Genomic DNA, 26,466 nt, shown 5'->3' on the forward strand with positions numbered 1-26,466 from the left:
TGGTGTCGGTTGAAGCCAGGAAATCTGAACCCATAATAGAGAGTGAGGGCCAGCAAACAGAGCGAGCATTTGCATGCAGCTGGCGGTGAAACGCAGCGTTACGATGTTGACAGTGATGACCTACTCTTTTGAAGTTCTTGAAAATATGAATCGTAAAGTGGTTCTTGCACTCGCAAAGACTTGTTCTGACGACCACAGAAAATTGATGGCGCATACTAAATATTCAACATTCCTGCAGTAAGTTTCAATGCTCAGAGCTATGCGGCACGTGAGAGCAGTCACGCAAACTAAAGGAGTTCGTCCAGATTTTCGGGGCCTGTGCTCAAGTGGGACTTTCCCAGCCATAACATAATTGTGTATGCGCTTCACGCTGACCTCTTGCTTTGGTACAGAGTGGTCCATTCTTCGAACCTTCAAGCTACAACTTTTGGTATAATGCTGTATTAGTTCGGCATTTGAAAAAAAATCGAATGGCTAAGTACTACGTTTTCAAGCAGAATAGAAGCAGCTGACCCACTCAATAAAAGTGACACTGAGTTTAGGAGCTGGTAGTTAACCAGAACCGCAAGCATACGCTGAAACTTCTTCAAGGATATTGGCTCCTGAAACCTTCAGAATTTGAACTGACATCTCGTTCCTTACATATGTGATCCAGGGCGACCTTACCCTGTTTAGCCTTGGCTCTTCTTTTCCTTTGGCTAAAAAATTCTTTCATACCCACGGTCCCAGCTATTGAAAACAAGGCACTGGACAGCATAACCATTACCAATTCAAGAACGTCAATTGTCGCTCGGAAAGCGTGCGAAGATATGAGTTTTCTCGATTTCATAAGTGTGAAGTTTCTAAATGAAAAGTCTTACTACGCCTTTTATGTGCCCATCACTTTGGGCACCTGCAAAATGCGCTCGCCGCTGTATCATTTTTCTTCTGTTATACGCTTGGTGTGCTTTCCACACGGCATTCCTAGTCATTTTCAGCGACCTGAACGCCGCAAAATCCCGACCTCACCAATAACATTTTTATCTTTTCCTAATTAAAGAAATCTGCGAGCCTCTAGGAAGTACGTTAATTCAGCATTTCTATGTCTTATCCTGTCGTAAGAAAATATTTGGAGAGTCGTCCGGTGTGCTCTCACTGACGCATTTGCTTCCACAAGATTAATGTTTTCAGTTAAGTGCGTGCATTTTCGGTTCTGAAAATGGTAATTGCTCATTCTTGATGAAATTAATTATTCGGTTTCTACTCGCTTGAATAAAGAGGGCTCAGCTTTTTGTCAGGCCGTGGTCTTGTTCGCGAACTAATGCTAGATTACAGTGAACCATAATAATGTGAACAATTTATTCTCACAGAGAACGAAATTATAATTAATTAGAATTGACAGCGCGGGCATTTCAAATGAAGGGAGGCATAGCTGCGTGAAACTGTGTACTGAAACAGCCTTGTGTTGGTCTAGTTCAAACAATATAGGAAAGAAATGAGGATGCTGTGTAGCCAAACGCTCACGTCGGCCATGCATTTTTATGTTGCCTTACGCAGGAGACTTTAAGTAGTGTGTTGTGTGGGATTTTATACCACAAAAGCGACTGAGGCCATCATGAGCCCAAAAGCACGTTGGAACCCTAAAGGAGGTCCGTATCAAATGTGCAGGGGAGTTGCGGTACCAGATCACCGACAGTGACAGCACCCACCTTCTGGCAGAACCATCCCTGGTCGAAAAAGCTGCGAAGGCATCTGCTGATCTGCCACTAAAGGTAAAGATGCACAGTATGTCGTCAAGCAAGCACTAAATTCGAAATTACTCTCATTCTGAACTGAGCGTCTTGCCGGTAAGTGACACATAAAACCGACTTTAAATGAGAGCTTAAGATCTGCCTAACAGATGTACGTGTTGATGTTTGTAAGGCACGTACTGAAATGGTGAATTTCTTTGCTCAAGCATTCAGTACCTTTTTTTCTGGTCTGTTTAAGAGGTGAGACGCTTCGTTGGCAACGTTTAGCACTTTAAGACGCCATGGACACAATTGCGTACCCAGGGTACTCAAAGCTTTTTCTGACAGCGCACTACAGCTGGCAGTGACAGCTTTGTTTCACTTAAATTTACACCCTTCACACTGCGGTTGGGAGGCTTTTCCTTTGTTGAGTAGCAAACGTAGAAAATATTTATTAAAGATACGTTTGGCTGCATGTTCTTTCATTTAATCAAGCAGAAAGATTTTCTCACCTGTAACAATATCACTTTTTGTGCGTTTCTGCGTATGTTTAAAATGAAATACTGATCCTGCCAACTGTCGAGGGCCTGTGTGAGGAACCCTTGTGCTTAAATGTTTGGATTTGCTAACACGTTGACACTCTGTGCAAAAATTTCCAAGCCGCCGCGGCTGACCCGAAAGACGCGGGTTCGATCCCGGCCGCGCTGGTCGAACTTCGATGAAGCGAAATTCTAGAGCCACGTGTACTGTGCGATGTCACTGCGCGTTGAAGAACGCTAGGTGGCCAAATTATCCGGTGCACCTCCACTATAGCGTCCCTTATAGGCTGAGTCGCTTTGGATCATTAAACCCCATAAGCCAAACACGCACACGCACGCACGCACAGAGAAACAGACAGACAGACCACGGTGTCTTCGCCGAAGGCGGCGGACCTGTAACTGCCATCTTCGACAAAGTTCGACCTAGGTAGGCCGTGCAGCAGTGAGAGTGTAGGAAACGTCAGCGCTAAAGAGCTGCCGCCTCCGCGTTAGGTTTGCGACCAATTATGGCTTCACAGAATCCTTTGGCTCAACCGTAGCCTAGTTTCTCCTATAATTGTTTTATTGTATTTTACTTCACTTACAAGAGAGCATTGGCCGCGCATGTTATGCTTCAAATCTTCCTTTCCCCAGATGCATTCCCTAAAATAATGATCCTCTCGTGATTTAGGTTTTGTCAATCGTAGCAAGTTCCTGCACGCGAATAGCCTTTTATGTGCAGTTGTCCGGATAACTTTCTGTCAAAGTTAAAAAAAAGAAAAGTACCAACTTGTTGGAAGGAGAAACAGGCTTTAACAATATGCCACAAGTTGATTATTGGGTAGAGCTGGTCATTACTTAACGTTTAGAGTGGCAAAAGAATTGCAACATTTTTTTGTATGGTCTTGCGCAGCAGGGTTTTTACAACAATATCGTTCCCACGTGTTTATTATCTACGTCAGGGCCGCTTCACCGTGGGCTCCTTCGCCGCAGAAGGCTTCGTATCAATGGAACCAATTTCCAACATTGACGAATCTACCTTCGAAGAAGTTTCCGTGCAAGACCCACGAGACTGCACCCTGGCCATCATCTACACGTCAGGAACCACAGGCTTGCCCAAGGGTGTCGAGCTCACGCACCACGGCTTTCTGGCAAACATCGTTATGTCGAGGTACGTTGCGCAGGCGAGGTTTCGGAACCGTGATCCACAACATTTGATTTCATGCCTTGGTCCTTGGCGCGCATTCAGACGCTATATGCGCTCTGCGCCCTGGGAGGACTTCCTTTTTGTTTAACAATCACGGGAAAAATATACTCACAGTAGTTTCAGGTAATGAAGCTATATTCTTGCATCAGACATTCTTATTGTAATGAATCCCTTTGTTTTCGCAGTGTTGAGTTCATATCTATTTTGGAAGCCTCATCTCGATGTTCGTGCAGAATAATATTAGGACGTAATGCGTGCAGTGCCGCCGAAGATCGATTTGTACTTTTTTTTCGAACTACATTGATCAAAAACTTTCGCACGCGTTTACTCTCTGGTGGCTGCTTGTGGAGAATACAGACTGAGGTGGTAAAGCATGCTGTGCTTCATAAAATCGGACCGTCGCATTTCCCAGAGCACCCCTTACCTAAAAGCGTTAAGGGGCTGGCCTCGGCGTCTGGGCCAGTCATAGTAGCCAGCTCTCTTTGCAGGTTAGAGTTGCAAATTGCGGTCATGTATTTAGGTCCTGAGTAGTACAAAATTTTTCGAAATATGCACATATGAGTGCAATGATAAAATTGCGCTGTACGGTATTGTGCTACAAATGGCAGTTGCAGCTGTATTGTGGCATATGGTGTGGAGAGCTGTTGAAAGAAGTGGTTGAGACATGCTTTTGGGACGATTGGTTAAGAGATGATGGAGGGACGCGGTTGAGAGGCAAAGTTGTATAGAAAAAAACTTTTTTGAGAATTTGTTCATGCATTCTTTGGCGTCAGTTGGCGATTACGAGAGAAGCATTGCGATCGGAGTAATATGATGAATGTCGCGGTAATGGCAGCACTCACGTCCTTTTGACGATTGTTGATCGCACACAATGGAGCCATTATGCGTTCATCGCATAGCACTGGTTCCCGTTCATGTTGATAGGCGGAGTCCTGCATCCGTATTCGTTTTCGTGCCCCTGAGGTCAATTCGCCCGTCCTGCTCATCGCGTTCCGCTCGCCATTGCCGATACGCGGATAGCATGCGAACCTTGCTTGGCCTGGACATATCTGGCGAAAACTGAACGAGCGGCGCGCCTTGCCTTCAAGCGGCAGAGTCGCGAAAGCGCACCTTTCTTAGTGCCTGCGACAGAGAACGAGTCATAACGTAGCTGTGACGAAAAATAGAAAGGGAGAGCATTTGTGTGAGAGAGGCCTTTACTGCTTGTAAATGCGAAAGCATTATATGGTTATGTCGCGTCAGCAAAAAGTGTCCGCAAATTTTGTCCGGACGTATTTGTCCACGCGAGATAAATGTGCAAAGTTTGAATGTGTTAGGTAGTGCCTGAGTGGGCCTTGGAATGAGAAAAGGTTCGTTGATGAATTGAAAATGGTTAATAATTAAATTGAAATAATTAAAATAAATGCTGCGTTTGAAGCGGGTTTCGTGTGACTGATTCGATGGAAAACGATTTAAATGCGTGAGAAGGCTTACTTACTATATAAATGAAATAAAAACTAAAATAAGAAACCAAATAAAATAAAAATAAAAGGTAAAAAGCAAATAAAGTAACAACACAAAAAAATTTCATGGAGGGAGAAACAGAGGAAAGGGAAAGGCTTTCACATTTCCGCTCTTAAGCAGACTTAATGCAATCCTGTAATTTTTATTTTCATTGATGGAGCGTTTTTTTAAAGCCTTTTTACGCCTGCGCAGTTTGAGCACACGGATTTGAATATGTGGGGTCGTACTACAAGCGTCTTTCGCTGAGACTTCCCGCTAATGCTACCGCTGTAAAATCCTTGACTGAAACTAGTTACATCGGGATTTCGGTCTACTTTGGGCTTTCTTAAAGAGAAAGAGATGGCTTGTACAGCACGTCTTGCAATTTTCGTCCGCACAGTAAATAGTTGGCTGCGACACTTTCCCTCTTCCAGGTGGTCCTTCCCGTGGGATGACTCTGACGTCGTGCTTCTGCCCACTCCCATCACGCACGGTAGCGGCCTCCTGTCCATCACTATAAGCATCCTTTTGGACACAACCTGCGTCATAGTTCCGCCGAGTCAGGGCCTGTCGGATGTCGCCAAGGTGATCGAGAAGCGCAGGGTACACGGACACTTTCTTCTTCACCGCACTCTCCGATCGAAAGCATTGTAACGCGACAGCTGCCGTTCAGCTGAGAACCCAGCGGCGCTAGAAAAAATCCGGATTGGTCGAATAGGTAGCGACAACTGACGTGGAGTGGAGAATTTTGGAAGTTATTAAATCGGCACATAAATTGTTGCAACATGACTAAAACGTCATTATAATATGTAAGAATGTAAAGTTAATTATTTGCACTGTAGGCTACCGAGGCACTTTTCTCCTTTATTGCGTAGAAGCAGTGCGGAAAAGGAAAATATGAGTATGCTTATGCCATATAAAACACCAGGTTGCGTAATATAAGCCCACCATACCCCTGCAAGTCTCCACCCTCCAAAACATCGAAAGTCTGGGAGGCCCAACAATGCATCCAGATAGGGGAGCCAGCTAGGCGGCTCTTCCAGGGCATTATATACATTTTCACCAAAGCGCACTGCCCACGGAACGAAGATCTCGATGACCGTGGTGTATCGGCGTGGCGGTCCTTCATACGACTCTTCCAGAGACTAAATAGTCGCATCAACATAAATAGATCACGTGGCACAGCACAGTTCTTCTCAAAAGGCAAAAAAACGGATACTTTAGGGTGTGATTTCAATGCCCTTGTTAAGTCTTCGCTGTAGTATGTAATATATAAAAATAAATAAAATAATTAAATTAACATAGCATGATTCCACAGAATAAAACAATCGTCACTGGTCTCTCGCATATTGCACAGGCTGAAATTAACAGTCCATGGTACAAACATCTCCTTAGCATGAAGCCATGCCTTGGCAGGCAGCATCGAGGTGTGCACTTCAAAGAACAACAACGTTTTTGCATCAGAAGAAATGCACATTGGCTTAACACGTTTTAATGAACTGGTGTCAAGGAACTTCATAAAATGTTGCCGATACAACGGTATAGGCAAAAAATACTCTGTAAGTGCCTGAGTCATCTGCATTCTGGAGAGGCTATGCAGATAGTCTAAAAAAAAAGCGCACAGTGTGGAAATTGAAGGTGTCAGCAAATTGCTTAAGGAATCCCCATAAAGGACCCTCACGAGTGTGTCCAGTCGATGCGAATAGGAAAGGCAAAAGAGCACTGAGACGCCTAACAAGTGCTGCTACTAAATAGCGGTGGTTTTTCAATTTGAAAAAGAAAAAAACGCGAAACAAGTTGATGGACGAAAAAGTGAACAAGGCCTATACTACCAGACTCTAGAGAGAGAAATAGGTTGTCATGACGTATGGGTTCCCATTGGGAGTGCCATACGAAGGTAGCCAATTTTCTGCGCATCTGCTTGGGCTCCTTGCAGTATCTGTAAACAAAAAGAACACCTAAAGCGCAGCTTAACTGTACCCCCAATTTTTTACGCACTCAGGGCCTTTGTTTTCTGTTTCTTGTTTTATTCCACTAGACACCCTCTCCTTGTTGAACTCCAAGTTCTTCTTGGTTTAAGCTGTTCGCGAAATTTCTACCTCACCTGTTATGCCCTTTCAGTTTGGTTTATAGGGTTTAGCATCCAAAAGCGACTCCGGCTATGAGGTTCTTCTGTTCAGCCGCGCGGAAACTAAGTCCAGTATCAGTGTTTAATCGCTAATCAGGCTATTTTTTGTTAATCCATTGCGAACGAACTTTTAAACCTATATTTGGCACACGATTATACAACCCCAAGGGAACGTACAGTGCATTTTGACCTCACTTAGTTTTTTTTTTTTCGAAATAAGTTTTGCATCACCAACTATTCTCCAGCCATGGGCGTAACCAGTGTTGTGGAATACATCAAAGAATATGGTGTCAAATTCTTCAGCTGACCCCTGAAGCCACACATTTGGAGGAATAAAAATAGACGGATACTAACTTCAGTTCACTGTCGGGGTGCCTGCAGCAGTTAGAGTAAGCGATAGTTCGCGCCGATAAAAGACGAAACATTTCAAGAGAGAAAGGGTTCACCCAGCCAACACCCGTCCCTGTAGAGGGTGTTTCACCTAATACTGTTGCATTTTTTTAAAATCAGCTGTTTTAATTAGGAGAGAGCTTTTTTCGGCACAGCATTGTCAGTGATGTATAGCTGCGATGTAATGAATTTTGGGGCGCGCATGCCCAAAAACAATACCGCGCATCCAGAAAGAGCGCTAGCCACGCCTACGAGCGCGCTTGCCACGCGTTCCTTTCGCATCGCCGACTGGGAGCGACGAGTGGGCAGAGAGCACTTGACAGGCGCGCTGATTTTTGATGTGCGCACGGAGGCGGTGCTAGCGCTTTTCTATTTGCGCGGTTTGGGTTTTGTTCGTGAGCGGTCCCAAACGTTCTTCGCAAAAACAAGAATGGTATTTTCAAATTCCAAAAACTGATATTGATGTCACTTACAGTGGGCGATGAGCCTCTCAATAAATAAGGAGCCTAACATTATTAGTTAAAAGTTAACTGTTCAGTATTAGTTAGCCAGCCTGCTAGTTTACACGTCTTAGCTGGATTCTGATGGACTGCAACGCTAACGATGCTATTCTCCACCTTCCCCTCAAAAAAAGAGCTCTTCAAACTCAAGACGCCGATTTTAAAAAAGATGCTGACAATTTTATGTGAAATGCCCTGCACATGTAGATGGTTGGAGCCCATGAAGAAGAGTGCCTTTTACACCTGACCATCTTTTCACAAAAAAAAAATGGACGTAGGCCTTCCAAACGCGAAATATTTTTAGACACGCCCATCTCCCGGCTCTAACATGTATTTACGCATTCTGATGCTTGCACATGATTTTTTTTTTGTACTGCAAGGAGACTCGAAAATAAATTTATCCCAAACTGGGCGTCCTCCTGCATTTTAACTTGAACAGCCCCCAACAGAACCGGCCTGTAGGAGCCACCGTCGTGCTTTCACTGGAGACCTTCGCTTCTGCTTTGGGGTAGGACTTATCGGGCTGGTTGATTCATTCGTACACGAAGTTCAAGCCGCGCGAGAACGAATGCGCGCAAAAGGCAACGCACATGCGTCACATACTCTTAATGAGTAGTCATCTCTCATTCCGAATGCTGCACCAGAGCAAGAATGCGGTTCACTGCACGACAACAACCGCGTCGCAGGTGACGGCGGCGGTCTTTCTGCCCTGGCACCTGCAGGCACTGGTGGACGAAATGCGAGCCACGGGCCAGCGGCTGCGGGGGCTGAGACGCGTGTGCACCGGCGGTTATCCGCTCTCTCAGCGGCAGTACGACGAGATGCGAGCCGCTTTCGGCGAGGACCTCCAGTGCCTGGCAAACGTCTACGCCATGACTGAGGCCACGGCGCTGCTCTCCTCACCGTCGCGGGAGCACGCCGTTGGCGTCGACATGGGGTTCCCCGCTCCCGCAACGCAGCTCAAGGTCGGCGAATGTGCCAGATCTACTTTCAGCGGAACTGCAGCGTCCGCGTTTAATTTTGGCGTTAGTTGAAGATACTTTAAATTGTTTTAAAGCTCTTCGCGCAAGAAGGTTCCAGCTCGACCTGAAATTTATTCACTGTGTGGGGTACTGATTTTACACAAGCTAGAGTGCCAGTATTTCCAGTAGCGTATAGCACGCAACGCGATCAGCACAAGAGGTATACGACAAAAGAACGGTAGTTTTCAACCGAGCGCACGTGGTAGGTACGTGTTGCCGCTAATGCGCTGAGCTGCACGTACTGCGTGGTCAATGATGCTGGGACTGGACAGAAATAAATGTTTCTGCCTACATAGTTCTTCTTATCTGTGATGTTATTGTGAGGCACGTTTGTTATTTTAAAAAGTGAACAGTTTGACGCAAGATTATTACAGGCACATGCTCTACAAGAGTAAGGTTTCAATGCACTAGCAAGCAGCTTACCACACTAACGACAGCTTGCCTATTTTTAAAACCACTGCAAACACTTCTTGTTATCCACTGCAACAACTTCTTTTACTAACTCCTAACTTCTGCTGAACCACTGTCACCACTACCACCACCGTCTTGCTCGCACCACATCATTCTTCTTCTTTTGTTGCTTTCAGCCGTAACAGTCGCGTGTTTAACACACTGTTAAAGACAAGCCAAGGCATTGCCCCTTTTGCCTGCTCCATGTTTGGCACGAGGCTGATACGACTAGGCGAAGCGTGGAGGCTTATAGGCGAGCGCGCGGTAGCTTTCCATGGCATCAACGGAGGCATAATTTGTATACGTCATCCACCTTTTGTTCGCTCATGACACCTAGGATGAAGTCATGAAAAGTTCCACCGCCGCTGCTACTGCCTTGTCGCACAGACAATGTTCGCCTCTATCCATTAAGTAACAGGGCTCTCGTGGCTATGAGGTTCCATACTCTCTCCCCACGAGAAGTTCCTGGGTACGAATGCGACCCATGGAATTTTTTTTCTCAGATTTCTTTCTGTTTTTGTGACGCATAGAGATCACACACAGATCACTGAAATCGCTCACCGCGGCCAGTAATGTTAGCGCATTAAAAACTGGGGACCCTTAATTGTGCATGGGTCATGAGGTCTATGGTATTTGAGCAAATATATCAAATTATCGCGTCCACCAAGAGCTACATACAATGCGCAAAGGCGAGCATAGGTTCAGACCGACCATAGGAGGCTACAGAACTCACTTTCCAGCCGTAGAGCACTTTCTGCCCCTCAGCTGCTCCTCCGCCAAGTTTTCTGGTATACTGTGCAGGAAAGCAGTCCACCGAAAATGAACACCGCAGTTTTACACTGATAGAATTCCACTTCTGTTCATTTATTTTTGTTCTGAGCCTCTTATTTGAGTTCCGCCAACCCCTTATAGCCTCCAACATTGGCCACTCGTCGACGTGTATGATACCAGCGGAATTAGGTTGAAAAGTTAAAACCAGTCTTAGTGGGCGAGTTCTGTACGTAAGAGGATAATTTAGCTCACTTGTTCTATTGTTCTGCCACCGTCCTTCTTTGTCACTACAACTCCGGAAGTTTTCTTGGACGATAACTTATGTCTAAAAATGCGCTCGCCCCATTGAAAACAACGAACAAGCTACGTGCCAAAGCTGCTAAGAGCACAAGTTATGCGTGCCGCGCAGATGGGTGCCCCGCGGCGGCAAAGTGGTAAATACTGAGTAATAACGAAAAGCATCAGAAAAAGTGTAGCGTGTCATGTTTTGTAGCAACTGCTCGCAGACTGGCTCGCATAAAGGACGCTTTAAAAAAAAGGATTTTCTAGGATACTTATTGAATAGATCGTTTCAACGTCGCCATAGGTTCAGTCCATAGTTGCAAACAAACTAGCTGCGCCGACAGTAAGGCCTAAAGAAATTGGAGCTTAAAGTGATCTGTGTGGCACGATTTTTTTTATCTTTTCAAAAAACAGATCGCTAAATCGAATACACTAAATATTATAGAAGAAATGGAGAAATGTTTTAACTTCGCTACTGATATGAACAGCTTTATTAGTACTGGCAATTTCAGGAATGTATCGACATACAGTATCAAGCATGCGCATAGGAAATAAATTTCGGTTCTTCTTCTTGTATTGGCATCGGAAATCCAATTTTTTAGAGTATCGGGTATCGGTGTCAAAGATACTTTTTTCAAGTATCGTGCCCAGGCCTGGGAAGCAGACAAAGGTTGACTCACGGGTGGAGGCGCAAGCCATCCGCGAAATCGTCTGTACCTCTGCCCATGGCCGAACCCTGCACCGGAGGTCAGCAGCCGAGCTCCGGTGTCTTGCGTGCAATCCCACGAAGACGGCATGGCACTCGCGCGGAAGTATAGGACATGACATTCGGTCTTTATGCCCCGTCTACCAAACACACACGAAGTCATAAGCGTTTGTCTCCTCTTCAGGTTGTGGACATGCGGACGGGCAAGAGGCTCGGTCCCAACCAGACTGGTGAGATCCGCTTCCGTGCGCCGACGGTGATGAAAGGCTACTACAAGCGACCCAAGGAGACGGCTGACTTCTTCGACGAAGAAGGCTGGTGCAAGTCAGGTACACGTTCTAATGCTTTCCCGATGTGAACACGTGGCAAATATCTAAGTAAGCTTAGAAAAAATACATAAAACGTTTCTTCATAAAGAACGTTGCCTAGGTGACATCTGGAAGCGATTATGTATGCACTGCAGATAATGTACTAGCAAAGTCACCTTCTTATCTCTAAGGCAGGGTGGCATAAAGCCTTTTTTTGTCAGCTTCAGTTTTTTGCTTGAGACATACGCATAAGAAACGTAGGATGGGTAAAGGCGGGCAGTTATGTGGAAGGTGATCCCACATTTAAGGGAGGTCCCGGTAGCCGCGGCTGGTGAGCCGGCGGAGTGGGCTGTCGACGATGCTGACCAGGCCGGTTGCCGAAAGCGTTCCGTATTGTTCGAGCGAGGTCGAGCTACCAGCTTAATCAGCGCCGCTACTTGTGCCCCCCCCCCCCTTACCGCGATGCGCGATAAAGCAAAAAAAATTAAAACTTTTCTTCGTGCCGGTGAACTTCGGGTCAGAGTTCGTGAAGGTCGTCGGGCGGGAGAAACGAGCTCAGGCGGTCAAGCCTGGCTGCTTCGCAAAGGGCGAGGAGAGCCAGAAGATGAGGATGATGACGGAAGGAACCGGTGGGAAAAGTCATCGAGGTATGGGAGGCGAGCTAGGCGTGCTTCAGTCGTAAGGCCTACTGGTGGGGCCAGCACTTGGGTTCAAGTTGGCCGGGAAATGCCAATACTGAAAATGCAGCCCCGTGGGAGTGTACGGAGGATATGCGATGTGCGTCGGCCCAGTCGGTGCGGACGAAGGTATGGCGTGGGGTAGCCACAGCCGTAGAAGTGAAGACGGTGCCTCGGCTGCTGGCGACGGCGAAACAACGGCGGATGGCACTGGGCTTGAGGCCCGCTGCGTGGGGCACAGGCTATCTTGTTAGAGAGTAGTCGAATCGGGCGACGGGGTGCACCGGTTGTCTGCAAAAGCGAGCCCACTGTGGCATTGCGACCGCTTGCTGGGAGCAGAGGGCAAAAAGCCCGGGACGTAGGGCACGCAGGGGCACGCAGAAATGGGCACGGAAGGGGCACGCAGTAATACGTCGCAAGCATACCTCCACCACGGCCGCTCAATGGAGGCGCACTTCGTGCGGCCCGTCGCGTCGCCCGAAAGAGCCGTATTGCTCCTAGTTCTTATCGCCGCCGCTGCGACGCCACCGCTCCGTGACGGGTTCGGCCGGAGAGCCGTGCGCAGCGGCCGAGGCAGTGCTTTCGTTTAGGCGTCCGCGCGATTGGCGCTTTATAATTTTAGCATTTATGAGCTGCGTTTCACACATTATGGGGATGTCACGTGCAAGTTTGCTATTGATAGCGTGACAGCGGCATGTCACCATCACTGAGCTTTTCCAAATCGCACGTGGACTTGCGTTTACACCGAGAATCGAGGCAGAAGTGCGCTTCGCCGAGCGGTCACCCATTCAGTTACGGCCGTTGCAACCACTGTAATAACTTATTACATATTACAATTTTGAACTCGCGACAAGCTTTCGGGCCACTTGTTCAACGTGCGCTTTTTGTAAACTTAAGTTTGTGGTCGTAACGTTCAGCATTATAGTTCAGCCTGTTGCTCCGTTTTCGTTGGAAATAGTTTCAAGTGGGTACCACCACGTAAATATACTGCTGACACAAACTGTTGCAAAAGAAACACAAGACAGCCAGTTCAACCAGGCGCCCGCAGGCTCAGGCAATGTTTTTCGTTTTATTTTGAAGTCACGTGATGCACCGAAGGAATTCAAGCCTATTTTACAAGCGAATAACTTTCCTCGAAAGAGGTTTATGAGCAAGTATGATTTTTTCCACCGTAAGATTGATTTTTTCTGCCCAATTGGTCAGCAGTGGTCGCATTTGCTTGGTTAGACAGGCTTTGCAGAGGTCCTTGGTGTGACTGCGGTCTTCTCTCTCGCAAATCAACTCCGGACATTGCTCATAATAGGGAAGAAGGGCTGAAACCAACATGTTGCATAGCTTGCTGTTTCTTCTGACCTCTGGGCACTTGCTAACAAATGTGCATGTAAGCTTGCACAAGGCAACTATTTCCATTTTCGGATACCTCAGGCGTCCATCATCAAGATTCTTGATAAGTCCATAAATTTCTTCAGTTGGCTTTGCTACCTGCAGTAGCATTCTGCAAGAATCACAAGGCACCTGAAAACAAGAACAAACAGTTAGGAAAAGCATGGGGACTGACATAAAATAAAATTAATGACACCGTAAAGTATGCACTCGAATATATTTAAACTTTGTTTATATATAAAATAATGAAAATAAGGGTAGGCACTGAAAACAACAGCCAAAATAAAAAATGTTTCATGCAATTTCGTAAAAATATTCATGCCTTCTGTTCACATGCACGTGCAAGGTAACCAGCTAAGTATGCAATCGGTGCTAACTCTATGTCAGCTGCTGGTTCGCACCACACATGAATGAATCCAAGCTCACTAGAAAGCTCCCTCGCAGCAGACGTGATGGCAGCGGCAAGGTACAACTTTCGTAATCATGCATGCCAAGTTTTAAAGCTGTCCTTGCCTCAGAGTTGAGAGGTGTATTTGCCGACTTTGATGCTTGCAAGATTGCAACCTGCACAAAGCATGCGGAAATGTGTATCGTCTCCGTTTATTATTTTTTTCGCAAATGGTACCTTCAATATATTCTCTGATGTGAAAACTGCAGCCCTTGCGCAAACTCTGTCATTCCCGCCATTGAGTTGCCTTGGGCTGCTGAAAAGCGATTCTACAGGATTGCTCTTCAGGGCCGGCGTTAGGACGTATCAGAAGTTGAAAACAAGATATTCAGTTAAATGCAATTCACTAGTGTAAGACACACAGAAGACATCGTTGCAAAGATACTTACTTGATGTGATCAAGGAGGTACTCAATTAGTGCCACTGTTTATCTGGTTGTCAAGATTGTTGCTTCGTACGTTTCCTTGGTTAGCCTTTGCTTCGACGTGTGCCCTTGGGCCTGAATGTCTTCCACATAGCACAGAAAGTCCAACTCTAACCAAGAGAGTTGCGCGTCGTCTGGCAGATAGAATGGCTCCTCTTGGTGTCTCCATGGCTTCACTGATGCAATGTTGTGCAAGGCGCACCATTTTGATATCATTCTCATAAACGTGATCGTGGCGGAACTAACTTGAAACGCACAAGCTTCAGGATGGCACTGCGGGTTGTCCTGGAGGAACTAAAGTGTAGCTATCGTAGGCGGGGAGAATATATCTGTTGCCCTGCACACCATCCTTTTTTCAAGGTTGTTTGGCTCAACATGAGCCCTTGTGAGGAACTTAACAGGTTTAACTAGAAGTGTGGATTGAATGTCAAAAATCTTCTTCAAGTAAAATCCACCTCGAATGGCCTGCCCCTCATCTACTAATTCTCTTTCGATGAAATTCGTGGGGATATTTTTTTATCATGTGGTTTTGGTCGAAAGCCAAAAAAAGGGGGCCACTTTTCTTGAAAGGGTGAGGCACCGAGAGTACAAGTGCACCTTCCTCTGAAAGGCTGTTGAACAGTGCAACATTGGTTTGGTTGCTGTCTGCAACAATTCTTGCGACCCGAAAGCCAACCTCTTCAACTGACTGCATGACTTCCATTGTCATTGAAGGAAGCTTGTCATTCTTGAGACAGCGGGTAAAAAAATAACCCACTGGTATGATGTAAGCTGTTGACAAGCCTCTCAAAACAAAATACAACAGACGATTTGTTACCTGAGGGATTGTTTTTGAGAGCTCTGCAGGGCCCATGTCTACGAGGCCGAAAACTTTGTTGACTTGCCGGTGATATATAACTTTTTGGGCTATAGCCATTTCATCAATGATTAATGAGCAGTAAGCCTCTTGCGGCACACTCAGGTTTTTATACTCCACACGAAGCCGTTCCTTGATGAGGGACGTAACTCCAGTCTCTCCTGTTGACTGGCCAACATTCTTCTGCAGGGTGGTACGGCACGGCAGCTTAAATAGACCACTTGATCGGACGTGCTCGTAGCCTTTGTTTGCGCACGCTTTCCAAAGTACGCACTCTCTCAGAACAGGTTCATTGTACACATTTTTTTTGGTTGTAACAGTTGGCAACTTGATTTTTGATGAAGAAAGCTGGTTTGTCACTTGCTTCAGCTGATTTTGTGAACCTCACGAATCCTGAACCGCCTCGTTTTCTTCATAACCTTGCAAGCGCTCATTCATTATGTCGTGCTCGGCTTGCAGTTTTTTGCAGAGCTTTTCCTTGACGAGCGACTTTCCATTTCAGCCTGTTCTCGGTCTTCTTTGCATCGTCCATCACGCTCGCAAGATCAAACGCACTCTGACAAGCCTCATCAATCAGCAAAACATTTTTGTTACAGATTTACAACCTAGGCTGGCCTGCATCCTCCATGAACAGGGTACTTTCGGTGCTCATTAGCGTGCTTACTTCAGTAGCAACATCATGGTCGCTATCAGAAAGGCGAGATCCACTCACATTTGGGTCCTGCCTGGTGCCGTGGCACTTAGCTGGAGTTCTTCGAACTGTGCCATCAGCAGAGCGGTCAACTTGAGCTCTCTTCTTTCGTTGCGAACTTGCTGGTTGCATATAATGTGGTTAGTTCGGAAACACGGAGGGGACGGCTGACGGAAGCAGAATCTTGAGTTTTGTGTTCTTCCTGTAGTCGTCATCTGTTAAGTGCAGGGAGCATACCAGTGACTTCTCACTCGGCTCCCACCTACTTCCTTTTTCGCCCGAGGCTTCCCGAGATATGTTTTTCAGCCACGCTGCTCGACGATGTGGATCTCACGGGAACTCATGGTAACCAATCTTCGGATCTTGCGTTTGTGGTGCACAGCGGCACGCAGCAGCTGCGTGGCATGGAGTCGCATGCGCTTAGGACGCTGTCGACACAGGCACCGATGACAAGCACGCAGAACTAGCAGAACCATGCGGTCATGCAGAGAAAATACAGCGAAAACACGTGCTAATACAGCCAGCGCACTCCTTCCGCGTCGTCTGACCGTCCATTCCGGCGGCGGCTTGTCACCGAGTGGTGGCGCCCCCGCGGTGAATGATGCGGAAACTTGAACTTCTCCCAATACGCGCTTCCCCAGCCATTGAGGCGCGACGCGACGGGCCGCACCCAGTGCGCCCATTGAGCGGCCATGCCTCCACCTTCGGTGCCTCTCTCGTCTGTCGCGGAAGCACAGTGAATTGTGAAAGCGCCAGGTGCGCAGGGATCCGTGGCAGGCGGGTCGGGTGGCGCGTGACGACGCTCTGGTGTAGTTTGCATGCGCGCCCCGCGTCACACAGGTGGGCTTACTTTGGTTGGGCTTGACGTAGCAAGCGAACATGCGACTAGAGGCGACTTGGGGCCCGGGTCGAGAGAGAGCTCTTCTGGTGATGGTTCAAGGGCAGGCACCACAGCTGGCAAGCAGGGCTGGGCAGGAGGCGCCGTGGGACGGGAGCTTGAAGGTGGATGGGCGTCCGTATAGGGGCCGGCGGAGCAAAGTTGTGAGAGACCGAGGTGGGGGCGGCTCCAGTGTAGCAGCTGGCACAGGGAAAGCCGAAGCAGCTATGAGGGGAGATTCGGCCAGTGGTCGTGAGTTGAGTGGCGGCGCAGGTTCTGAGCTCGGAACCGCAGCGCAGCAGTCGGCGGGAGCTCCAAGCCAAAATACGCCGTCACGCTCTTCTTTTAGTCTGCGTAAATGTCTGGGCCAAAAGGCAGCAACCGCATATTTGCCAGGAGACTGGTCGGGAGTTCGCGGCTGGCGTGCTGATAGCGCAGCAGCTGGCTGGACAAGTGGTTGACGTGAAAGTGCGAGTCCAGCAACGCCAGCCACAAAACGGGGTCCCTGGCATAAAACGAAGGCAGGCTTGGCAGCCGAGGAAGGAAAGAGCGCTGATACGGCTGAAGGAGCTCACCGGATGCGATGGTAGGCGCGTACATGGCGGCGAGTAGAAGCTGCCGAAAACCCGGTGCGAACAACGGGCGTTAAGCGGCAAGGCCAAGTGGAGGGACAGGACGGGCAGGAGCTAGAGTCGGTGGGGGTGGCGTTGCGTGGATCGAAGCTGTCGTCCGGAGTCACCAGATATGGAAGGTGATCCACATTTATTGGAGGCCCCGGCAGCCGCGGCTGGTGAGCCGGCGGAGCGGGATGTCGACGTTTCTGGCCAGGCAGGTTGCCGAAAGCGTTCCGTGTTGTGCGAGCGAGGTCGAGCTAGCAGCTTCAATTTCATCAGCGCCGCTGGCGATACCAGCGCCGCTACAGTTATATGGGGCCAATTGCCCACCAGAAGTGAAGAGTGCATATGGTGTTCCTGTGCTCCAGCATTTGTTAACAGGAACAGCTGCGCGCGGTTAGAGTGGCCCACGTTCACTGTATACAGTATGTAAGCGCTGGCATATGTGGTATCTGCAGACAGACAGACAGACAGACAGACAGACAGACAGACAGACAGACAGACAGACAGACAGACAGACAGACAGACAGACAGACAGACAGACAGACAGACAGACAGGCAGGCAGGCAGGCAGGCAGGCAGGCAGGCAGGCAGGCAGGCAGGCAGGCAGGCAGGCAGGCAGGCAGGCAGGCAGGCAGGCAGGCAGGCAGGCAGGCAGGCAGGCAGGCAGGCAGGCAGACAGACAGACAGACAGACAGACAGACAGACAGACAGGCAGGCAGGCAGACAGACAGACAGACAGACAGACAGACAGACAGACAGACAGACAGACAGACAGACAGACAGACAGACAGACAGACAGACAGACAGACAGACAGACAGACAGACAGACAGACAGACAGACAGACAGACAGACAGACAGACAGACAGACAGACAGACAGACAGACAGACAGACAGACAGACAGACAGACAGACAGACAGACAGACAGACAGACAGACAGACAGACAGACAGACAGACAGACAGACAGACAGACAGACAGACAGACAGACAGACAGACAGACAGACAGACAGACAGACAGACAGACAGACAGACAGACAGACAGACAGACAGACAGACAGACAGACAGACAGACAGACAGACAGACAGACAGACAGACAGACAGACAGACAGACAGACAGACAGACAGACAGACAGACAGACAGACAGACAGACAGACAGACAGACAGACAGACAGACAGACAGACAGACAGACAGACAGACAGACAGACAGACAGACAGACAGACAGACAGACAGACAGACAGACAGACAGACAGACAGACAGACAGACAGACAGACAGACAGACAGACAGACAGACAGACAGACAGACAGACAGACAGACAGACAGACAGACAGACAGACAGACAGACAGACAGACAGACAGACAGACAGACAGACAGACAGACAGACAGACAGACAGACAGACAGACAGACAGACAGACAGACAGACAGACAGACAGACAGACAGACAGACAGACAGACAGACAGACAGACAGACAGACAGACAGACAGACAGACAGACAGACAGACAGACAGACAGACAGACAGACAGACAGACAGACAGACAGACAGACAGACAGACAGACAGACAGACAGACAGACAGACAGACAGACAGACAGACAGACAGACAGACAGACAGACAGACAGACAGACAGACAGACAGACAGACAGACAGACAGACAGACAGACAGACAGACAGACAGACAGACTTCGCAGTGCCCCGCTGAAGTTGAGTTTAGTCGAGAATATATGTCATTTGACAAAAGTTGTCGAGCGGTGCGAAAATGATCGCGCAGGTGAGCATGAGCGTTCATCGCAGACTTCGCAGTGCCCCGCTGAAGTTGAGTTTAATCGTGAATATATGTCATTTGACAAGAGCTGTTGGCGGGCGGTGCAAAAATGATCGCGCAGGTGAGCATGAGCGTTCGTCGTAGACTTCGCAGTGCCCCGCTGAAGTTGAGTTTAGTCGTGAATATATGTCATTTGACAAGAGCTGTTGTCGGGCGGTGCAAAAATGATCGCGCAGGTGACCATGAGCGTTCATCGTAGACTTCGCAGTGCCCCGCTGAAGTTGAGTTTAGTCGTGAATATATGTCATTTGACAAGAGCTGTTGTCGGGCGGTGCAAAAATGATCGCGCAGGTGAGCATGAGCGTTCATCGCAGACTTCGCAGTGCCCCGCTGAAGTTGAGTTTAGTCGTGAATATATGTCATTTGACAAGAGCTGTTGTCGGGCGGTGCAAAAATGATCGCGCAGGTGAGCATGAGCGTTCATTGTAGACATCGCAGTGCCCCGCAGAAGTTGAGTTTAGTCGCGGATATATGTCATTTGACAAGAGCTGTTGTCGGGCGGTGCAAAAATGATCGCGCAGGTGAGCATGAGCGTTCATCGCAGACTTCGCAGTGCCCCGCTGAAGTTGAGTTTAGTCGTGAATATATGTCATTTGACAAGAGCTGTTGTCGGGCGGTGCAAAAATGATCGCGCAGGTGAGCATGAGCGTTCATCGTAGACTTCGCAGTGCCCCGCTGAAGTTGAGTTTAGTCGTGAATATATGTCATTTGACAAGAGCTGTTGTCGGGCGGTGCAAAAATGATCGCGCAGGTGAGCATGAGCGTTCATCGTAGACTTCGCAGTGCCCCGCTGAAGTTGAGTTTAGTCGTGAATATATGTCATTTGACAAGAGCTGTTGTCGGGCGGTGCAAAAATGATCGCGCAGGTGAGCATGAGCGTTCATCGTAGACTTCGCAGTGCCCCGCTGATGTTGAGTTTAGTCGTGAATATATGTCATTTGACAAGAGCTGTTGTCGGGCGGTGCAAAAATGATCGCGCAGGTGAGCATGAGCGTTCATCGTAGACTTCGCAGTGCCCCGCTGAAGTTGAGTTTAGTCGTGAATATATGTCATTTGACAAGAGCTGTTGTCGGGCGGTGCAAAAATGATCGCGCAGGTGAGCATGAGCGTTCATTGTAGACATCGCAGTGCCCCGCAGAAGTTGAGTTTAGTCGCGGATATATGTCCTTTGACAAGAGCTGTTGTCGGGCGGTGCAAAAATGAGCGCGCAGGTGAGCATGAGCGTTCATCGCAGACTTCCCAGTTCCCCGCTGAAGTTGAGTTTAGTCGTGAATATATGTCATTTGACAAGAGCTGTTGTCGGGCGGTGCAAAAATGATCGCGCAGGTGAGCATGAGCGTTCATTGTAGACATCGCAGTGCCCCGCAGAAGTTGAGTTTAGTCGCGGATATATGTCCTTTGACAAGAGCTGTTGTCGGGCGGTGCAAAAATGAGCGCGCAGGTGAGCATGAGCGTTCATCGCAGACTTCCCAGTTCCCCGCTGAAGTTGAGTTTAGTCGAGAATATGTCATTTGACAAAAGCTGTTGTCGGGCGGTGCAAAAATGATCGCGCAGGTTAGCATGAGGTTCATCGCAGACTTCGCAGTGCCCCGCTGAAGTTCAGTTTAGTCGCGAATATATGTCTTCTGTCAAGAGCTGTTGTCGGGCAGTGTGAAAATGATCACGCAGGGGAGCATGAGCGTGCATCGCAGAGTCCACAGTGCCCCGCTGAAGTTTAGTTTAGTCGAGAATATATGTCATTTGACAAAAGCTGTTGTCGGGCGGTGCGAAAATGATCGCGCAATGGAGCATGAGCGTTCATCGCAGACTTCGCAGTGCCCCTCAGAAGTTGAGGTTAGTCGCGGATATATGTCCTTTGACAAGAGTTGTTGTCGGGAGGTGCAAAAATGAGCGCGCAGGTGAGCATGAGCGTTCATCGCAGACATCGCAGTGCCCCGCGGAAGTTGAGTTTAGTCGCGAATATATGTCATTTGACAAGAGCTGTTGTCGGACGGACGGACGGACGGACGGATGGACGGGACGGAACTGAACTGAACTGAATGTAACGGTTGCACGTGACGGAGACGGATGGATGGATACTATTGGCGTCCCTTTTGAATCGGTGGGGGCGAGCGAACCATGCCTACTGAAGTGTGTTTTGTGCTTATCCTGTTTTTAGTTTGAATAATGTTTTATATATTTTTTATTATTTTTCCGTCACAGCGTCGGAAACTTACACTACGTAATTAACGGGGCACGTTTGTTGCACAGTGTGCTTCTATTGTGACGCGCAATGAACCTGTGGAGAGTATACGATTTGTGATCTTTTATTCTGCCTGCCCTTCTGAGGTGATGCCGGCTACTACGACGAGGATGGACGCATCTACTTCGTTCAGCGCTTCAAGGAGATGATTAAGTGTATGGACAACCAGGTGGTGCCGGCGGAGCTCGAGCATATCCTGATGCGGGAGCACTCGCGGGACGTTGTCGACATCTGCGTGGTCGGAATAGCGAACCCCAAGTACGGAGAGGCGCCCGCCGCCGCCGTCGTCCTCCGCAACAGACTCTCGCAGCAGGAGCTTACCGATCTGTCCAAAAGGATCAAGGCCACTGTCGCAGGTACGTGACGCCATAGAAACTCCTGCGTCACTCCAGCTCCTCAGGAATATTGAAAAATTCGGGAATTTCTTGCTAACTCTACAAACCGCATAGAACATGACACTCCCGCACACACAAAAAAAAAGCCGGTAAACAATGAATATCGCCTGTCCAGATAGGTGCTTCACCAAAAAATCTTGTCAGCGCATTGCCTTGCATAGGGACCCTAGGTCTCTATCTTTTTTTTTTTGCTACGTTACGGACGGCTTTGTTGTGGCTCATCACAATTAATTTGGCGAATAGATGGGGTGAAACAATGACGAAAACTTCACCACGCCACGCTCGGCGCCGTGAATATGGTTAGAGCCGAATGATAAGAACTTGTCTTTCCGACCTTTCTTAAGGTTTACATGCGGGCGGCGGCAAAGGGGACGTTTGGTCGGTACTTTACAGCACCGCTGGCGGCAGACATCGTTTCTTTTCTTTTTTGTCGTCTCTTCTGCTTACTGCCGCGGAGCATGGTTTTATTAGTGTTGTTTGTTGGTTTCGCCACGCAAGATGAGCTATCTGGTTATGTGAGCGAAACGCGCTGCATAGCTACATGAAAGCTCGCCAGACTCCTGTGCGCAGCTCACTTCCGTGCGCTGAAAAATCTCACGAATGTCACAAACGGGGAGATCGGATGATCGGTCAAGGGGGCGGCAGCCCCGTGCACGCAATGAGGGCTTACGCTTGTGTCTTGCAGCTGGAGGTATTCGTGTTGCTTGTTATGGCATCCGCGACTGTGTTAGGCTCCACCCAGGTCGCGCGGATGAGCGAGCTCATGATCTTCGTAGGCCAGCGCTGCCATCGCCGCTGAGATACCAGATTATAAAGATCGAGGAACAAAGCCGCAGTTTCTTCACAAGCTGAGCGGGTAATACGAAATCAACGTTCACATGTCACGTGCCGTATTTGTCTCTTGATTCGGTCAAAAATAGACAAGTAGCAGTCCAAACACTTCGCACTGCTTCCTCTCGAGCTGGTGTTTTCAACGGCGTCCCGCAGAGCCCAGGGCTACGTGGCTGCCCACGCCATCCGCAATAGGGATGCCAGTTGTGTGGCTCCAGAACAATTTTCGAGCTTTTAGGTGGAGGCGCTTCGTGCGCTAGTATACTTCGTGACCATGCTGTCTAGCCAAAGGTGCATAGTGACCTCATCACTCACTCACTCTCTTCGGCAACACTTTCATCTGTATTCCTTGAGTATACCTCACCATTGTCCTTCTCATCTCTGCAAGCATAGGAGGCAGCGTCTGATGCGCTCAGGTATTTACTAAACAAGGTTCTTAAATTTACGCAAGTCGCATCGCTTTGTTACCATCATCATCATCATCATCATCAGCCTGACTACGCCCACAGCAGGGCCAAGGCCTCTCCCAAGACTTTCCAATTAACCCTGTCCTTTGGCAGCTGTGGCCACCGTATCTCGCAAACTTCTTAATCTCATCCTCCTATTTAATTTCCTGCCGCGTCCTGCTACTCGTGCCTTCTCTTGGCATTAAGTGGTCATTTGCCAACAATGTTTGAACGCGATAGCGTTAAACGCCCTGTTCACCTGAAAATCCATTGTCGGCGTTGTCAGCGAGAAATCACGGGCATGGCTGTGGCAGGTGCTCCCCAGAGAGCAACCTAGGAGGCGCTGGGAGCACCACCCATTTCAGGGCAGTGGCGAATCGCTTAACCGCTACACCACGGTGCGATGAGAGGTGTGAGGACTCCCAAGGAACTATGAATGTAGATTAGAGAACGACCTTCTGCATATGTGGAAATTAACCTATTACGCTTGTGTCTCCTCCAGTTTTTGTCTTACACCTCATACAAAACTCATGCCCGTGGAATGAAAATTAAGCGATAGTTTTTGCTCTGTCTGTCCATGCGTGTGGTTTTCTTCGTCCGTAATTGCTGCGGTAACCAGGGTAACGCACTTAGGAAGTCTAAACAATGAAAGGCTCGAAAATATTCTGCAGCTTTGTTTTTTCTAATTTGAAACCATTTATCAGTCTATTTTGACTGCATAATTATGAAACATCAAACTTCGTCAACAGTTGTTAATGTCATACATGTTGCGGCGCCCACGAATATGCGGTGTTTTCAGACAGAATTTTGGCGGTACGTATAACATTTGTTGCTAGCCGAGTGGCTATAGCCCTGGAAAAAAAATGGATTACTGTTGCTGTATCCTTATTCGCAATAACTGAAAATTTATTACTGATGAAGGTTGATTACATGCACACACTGCTGAAGCAAAATACTATATGAGAAAGTCAGATAACCATAACGGAGAAAATGCACCCTAAATTGAAGGTTGAAAAAAATATGTCCAGTTCCTATGTGTAGAGCAGACACAAATATATAAATGCACAATCCGCTCAATGAGGGACCTTCAGGGACCTTGATGAAGTTATATGAGCGATAACTTGCATCGTTATAGTTTACAATCTCTTCTGTTACTCATGTGCATGAATCGGTGAATGGGTGAAACGAATGAAAGCCATCTTAATACGCATCTCTGCAGTGCCTCTAAATGGGTCATGACATGGTTGACCGAAACAAACATGTTTTTTTTACGTTGCAGATACTAGCCCCGATGTTACTTTGCGTACTTGAACAAAAGAAATAGGGCTCTAAGCGCACATTTGAGCTAGAAAGTGTAATTTGAAGTCAGGCGCTCTAAGCCCCTCCCCCTGGGGAGTGACGGCCATATTGAAGCAACCTGAGTGACGTCATAAATCGACAGCACCGTCGTCTGCTGCAAAACTGCCGCGCGCACGGTCGGTGCGGAGCAGAGTGCGCGTCTACCTGTGTACGCGTCCGTGGCACATTGTGATAAGTTGTGATGAAGACAGGAGCTAGACAGAAGAGTGAAGGATGCAGGCCTTTGCTGCCTTTGTCTCCTGCCAACTTCGCCCCTTCAACCCACTGCAACTCAATCCTGAACAACGAATAGTTAGTTGCAAGACGAACTACGAAGTTAAATAGTTTTCATATGCGACTAGGCGTATTTGTGGAAGACTTCTAATGGCCGCAGTAAGCTAAGTATCAAGCAGGACGCATTAGTTCCAAACTTGCGTGCAACGAGCAAGCACGTGACTGTCAGTCTATGCCGTCACAAACCCCGAGCGCGCCAGTGTTGCCTGACTGCCACACGGTTGAGCAGAATTTTAAAAAACTCAATTAGAAATTACTCGCTGCACCAAATTTGCTGATATTTTGTCCAGTTCCGAGATGTACAGCCAACAACATGTAATAAGCAGCTTGAGTCTGAAAATGGTGTCGTGACTCCTATGAGAAAATGACATGGCAGGGAATGTTAACTATTGTGAACCTTTTGTGAACGTGTAATCTTTGTGTTATGATTTTTTTTTTCAGAGAACTGCGCTTTGCACAAGCAGCTCTACGGCGGCGTCTTCTTCGTGGACACGATACCGAAAACGGAATCTGGAAAAACGAACCGTGCCGCTGTGATCAAGAAGTGTGCACAGTAGCGGTGCTGTCAGTCTACCGCATAGCTGTAATTCCAGCCAAAATATGCCTGGTGTTTGTAGGTACCGTAAACACAGCTGGAAGAATAAATATTGTGCACGGTCTGTTCCAGCAATTTGTAGAAGAAGGTGTACAGAGCAGATAGCTAATAATGTTGTTGATGCGTTGATGACTGTATTAATCAGAAGCAAGAGAGGCCCAGATGAACGGACACACTGTAAACCACATTGAGATGAACCATGCACTGTTATGGATGGACGGCAGTGACTTCAGTCAGGCTATGTGAACAAGCCATGTTTGCAGGTTACATTACTGAGATGATCTTATAAATGCTGTGAATGCAGTTTGGCCGAGAAAACTGCACCAAAAATGTGAAATAAATTTCCTAAAGCACAGCATTCCTGCATTATCGAAATGCGGACTTTTCTGGCAGTGTATTACCACCGATTTCAATGTAGTCGCCAGGCATGTTGCTTCTGAAAAAGGCAAGAGATGTGAAAGTAATTAGACAAGGATCACACCGACACGTGTTGGTTGGTCTCTTGTAGTGTACATTGCAGGTATAGCAAAACATAATGTCATATTAGAAGTAAAAGACGCTGACGATGCCCTATGCCTTCTTTTGTGTTGTTTTTCACTGCTCCAGGCTTGAAGTGGTATTTTTTTCTTGCATACTTTGATGACGTCATTGTGTTTGCTTATAACTGTGACTCTCACCTGAAAAGGCTTCTGGCAGCTTTACAGAAAATCAAGATGTCAGTACTAACACTGAATGCCCAGAAGTGCCACTTCACCTATGATGAGCTACTATACCCACGCTATACATCGCGACCAAAAGTGTAGAAATTCCGGGGCAGCTGGAAACAGATAATATCTCGCAGTTTCAGTAGCCTGCCAACAAGAAAGCTGTCCGCTGAGTTCAGGGCTTATGACCGAATTGCATACGCTTTGTGAATAAGTTTTCACGCATCGCCGAACTCCAGACACAACTGACGATGGCAGTCGGGCCATTGAAATGGGAAGCGCGTCAATCTGAAGCCTTGAAAAAAACTTCATCGTTTTCGTTCTCAACCGCTCCTCAGGCGCTTA

At 47.9% G+C, this 26,466-nt stretch overlaps 1 protein-coding gene across 7 annotated transcripts in view; it reads left to right on the forward strand.

The window, feature by feature from the left end:
* LOC144115863 (uncharacterized) overlaps positions 1-25,990 on the forward strand; it is a 60,355-nt gene extending 34,365 nt beyond the window's left edge. For 5 of the 7 annotated variants that reach the window (XM_077650419.1, XM_077650412.1, XM_077650413.1 and 2 more), the window contains 7 exons: positions 1,648-1,751; positions 3,190-3,398; positions 5,351-5,519; positions 8,621-8,959; positions 11,350-11,494; positions 21,605-21,874; positions 25,264-25,990. In XM_077650419.1, coding sequence (XP_077506545.1) covers positions 1,648-1,751; positions 3,190-3,398; positions 5,351-5,519; positions 8,621-8,959; positions 11,350-11,494; positions 21,605-21,874; positions 25,264-25,379 — 1,352 coding nt within the window. In that variant the 3' untranslated portion in view covers positions 25,380-25,990. The remainder of the gene's footprint in view (positions 1-1,647; positions 1,752-3,189; positions 3,399-5,350; positions 5,520-8,620; positions 8,960-11,349; positions 11,495-21,604; positions 21,875-25,263) is intronic. The other 2 variants (XM_077650417.1, XM_077650415.1) reach the window with 2 other exon arrangements.
* The last annotated feature ends 476 nt before the right edge of the window (positions 25,991-26,466 follow it).

Source organism: Amblyomma americanum, chromosome 1 (genome assembly GCF_052857255.1).
Source record: "Amblyomma americanum isolate KBUSLIRL-KWMA chromosome 1, ASM5285725v1, whole genome shotgun sequence".
In the NCBI taxonomy this organism is placed as follows: Eukaryota; Metazoa; Arthropoda; class Arachnida; order Ixodida; family Ixodidae; genus Amblyomma; species Amblyomma americanum.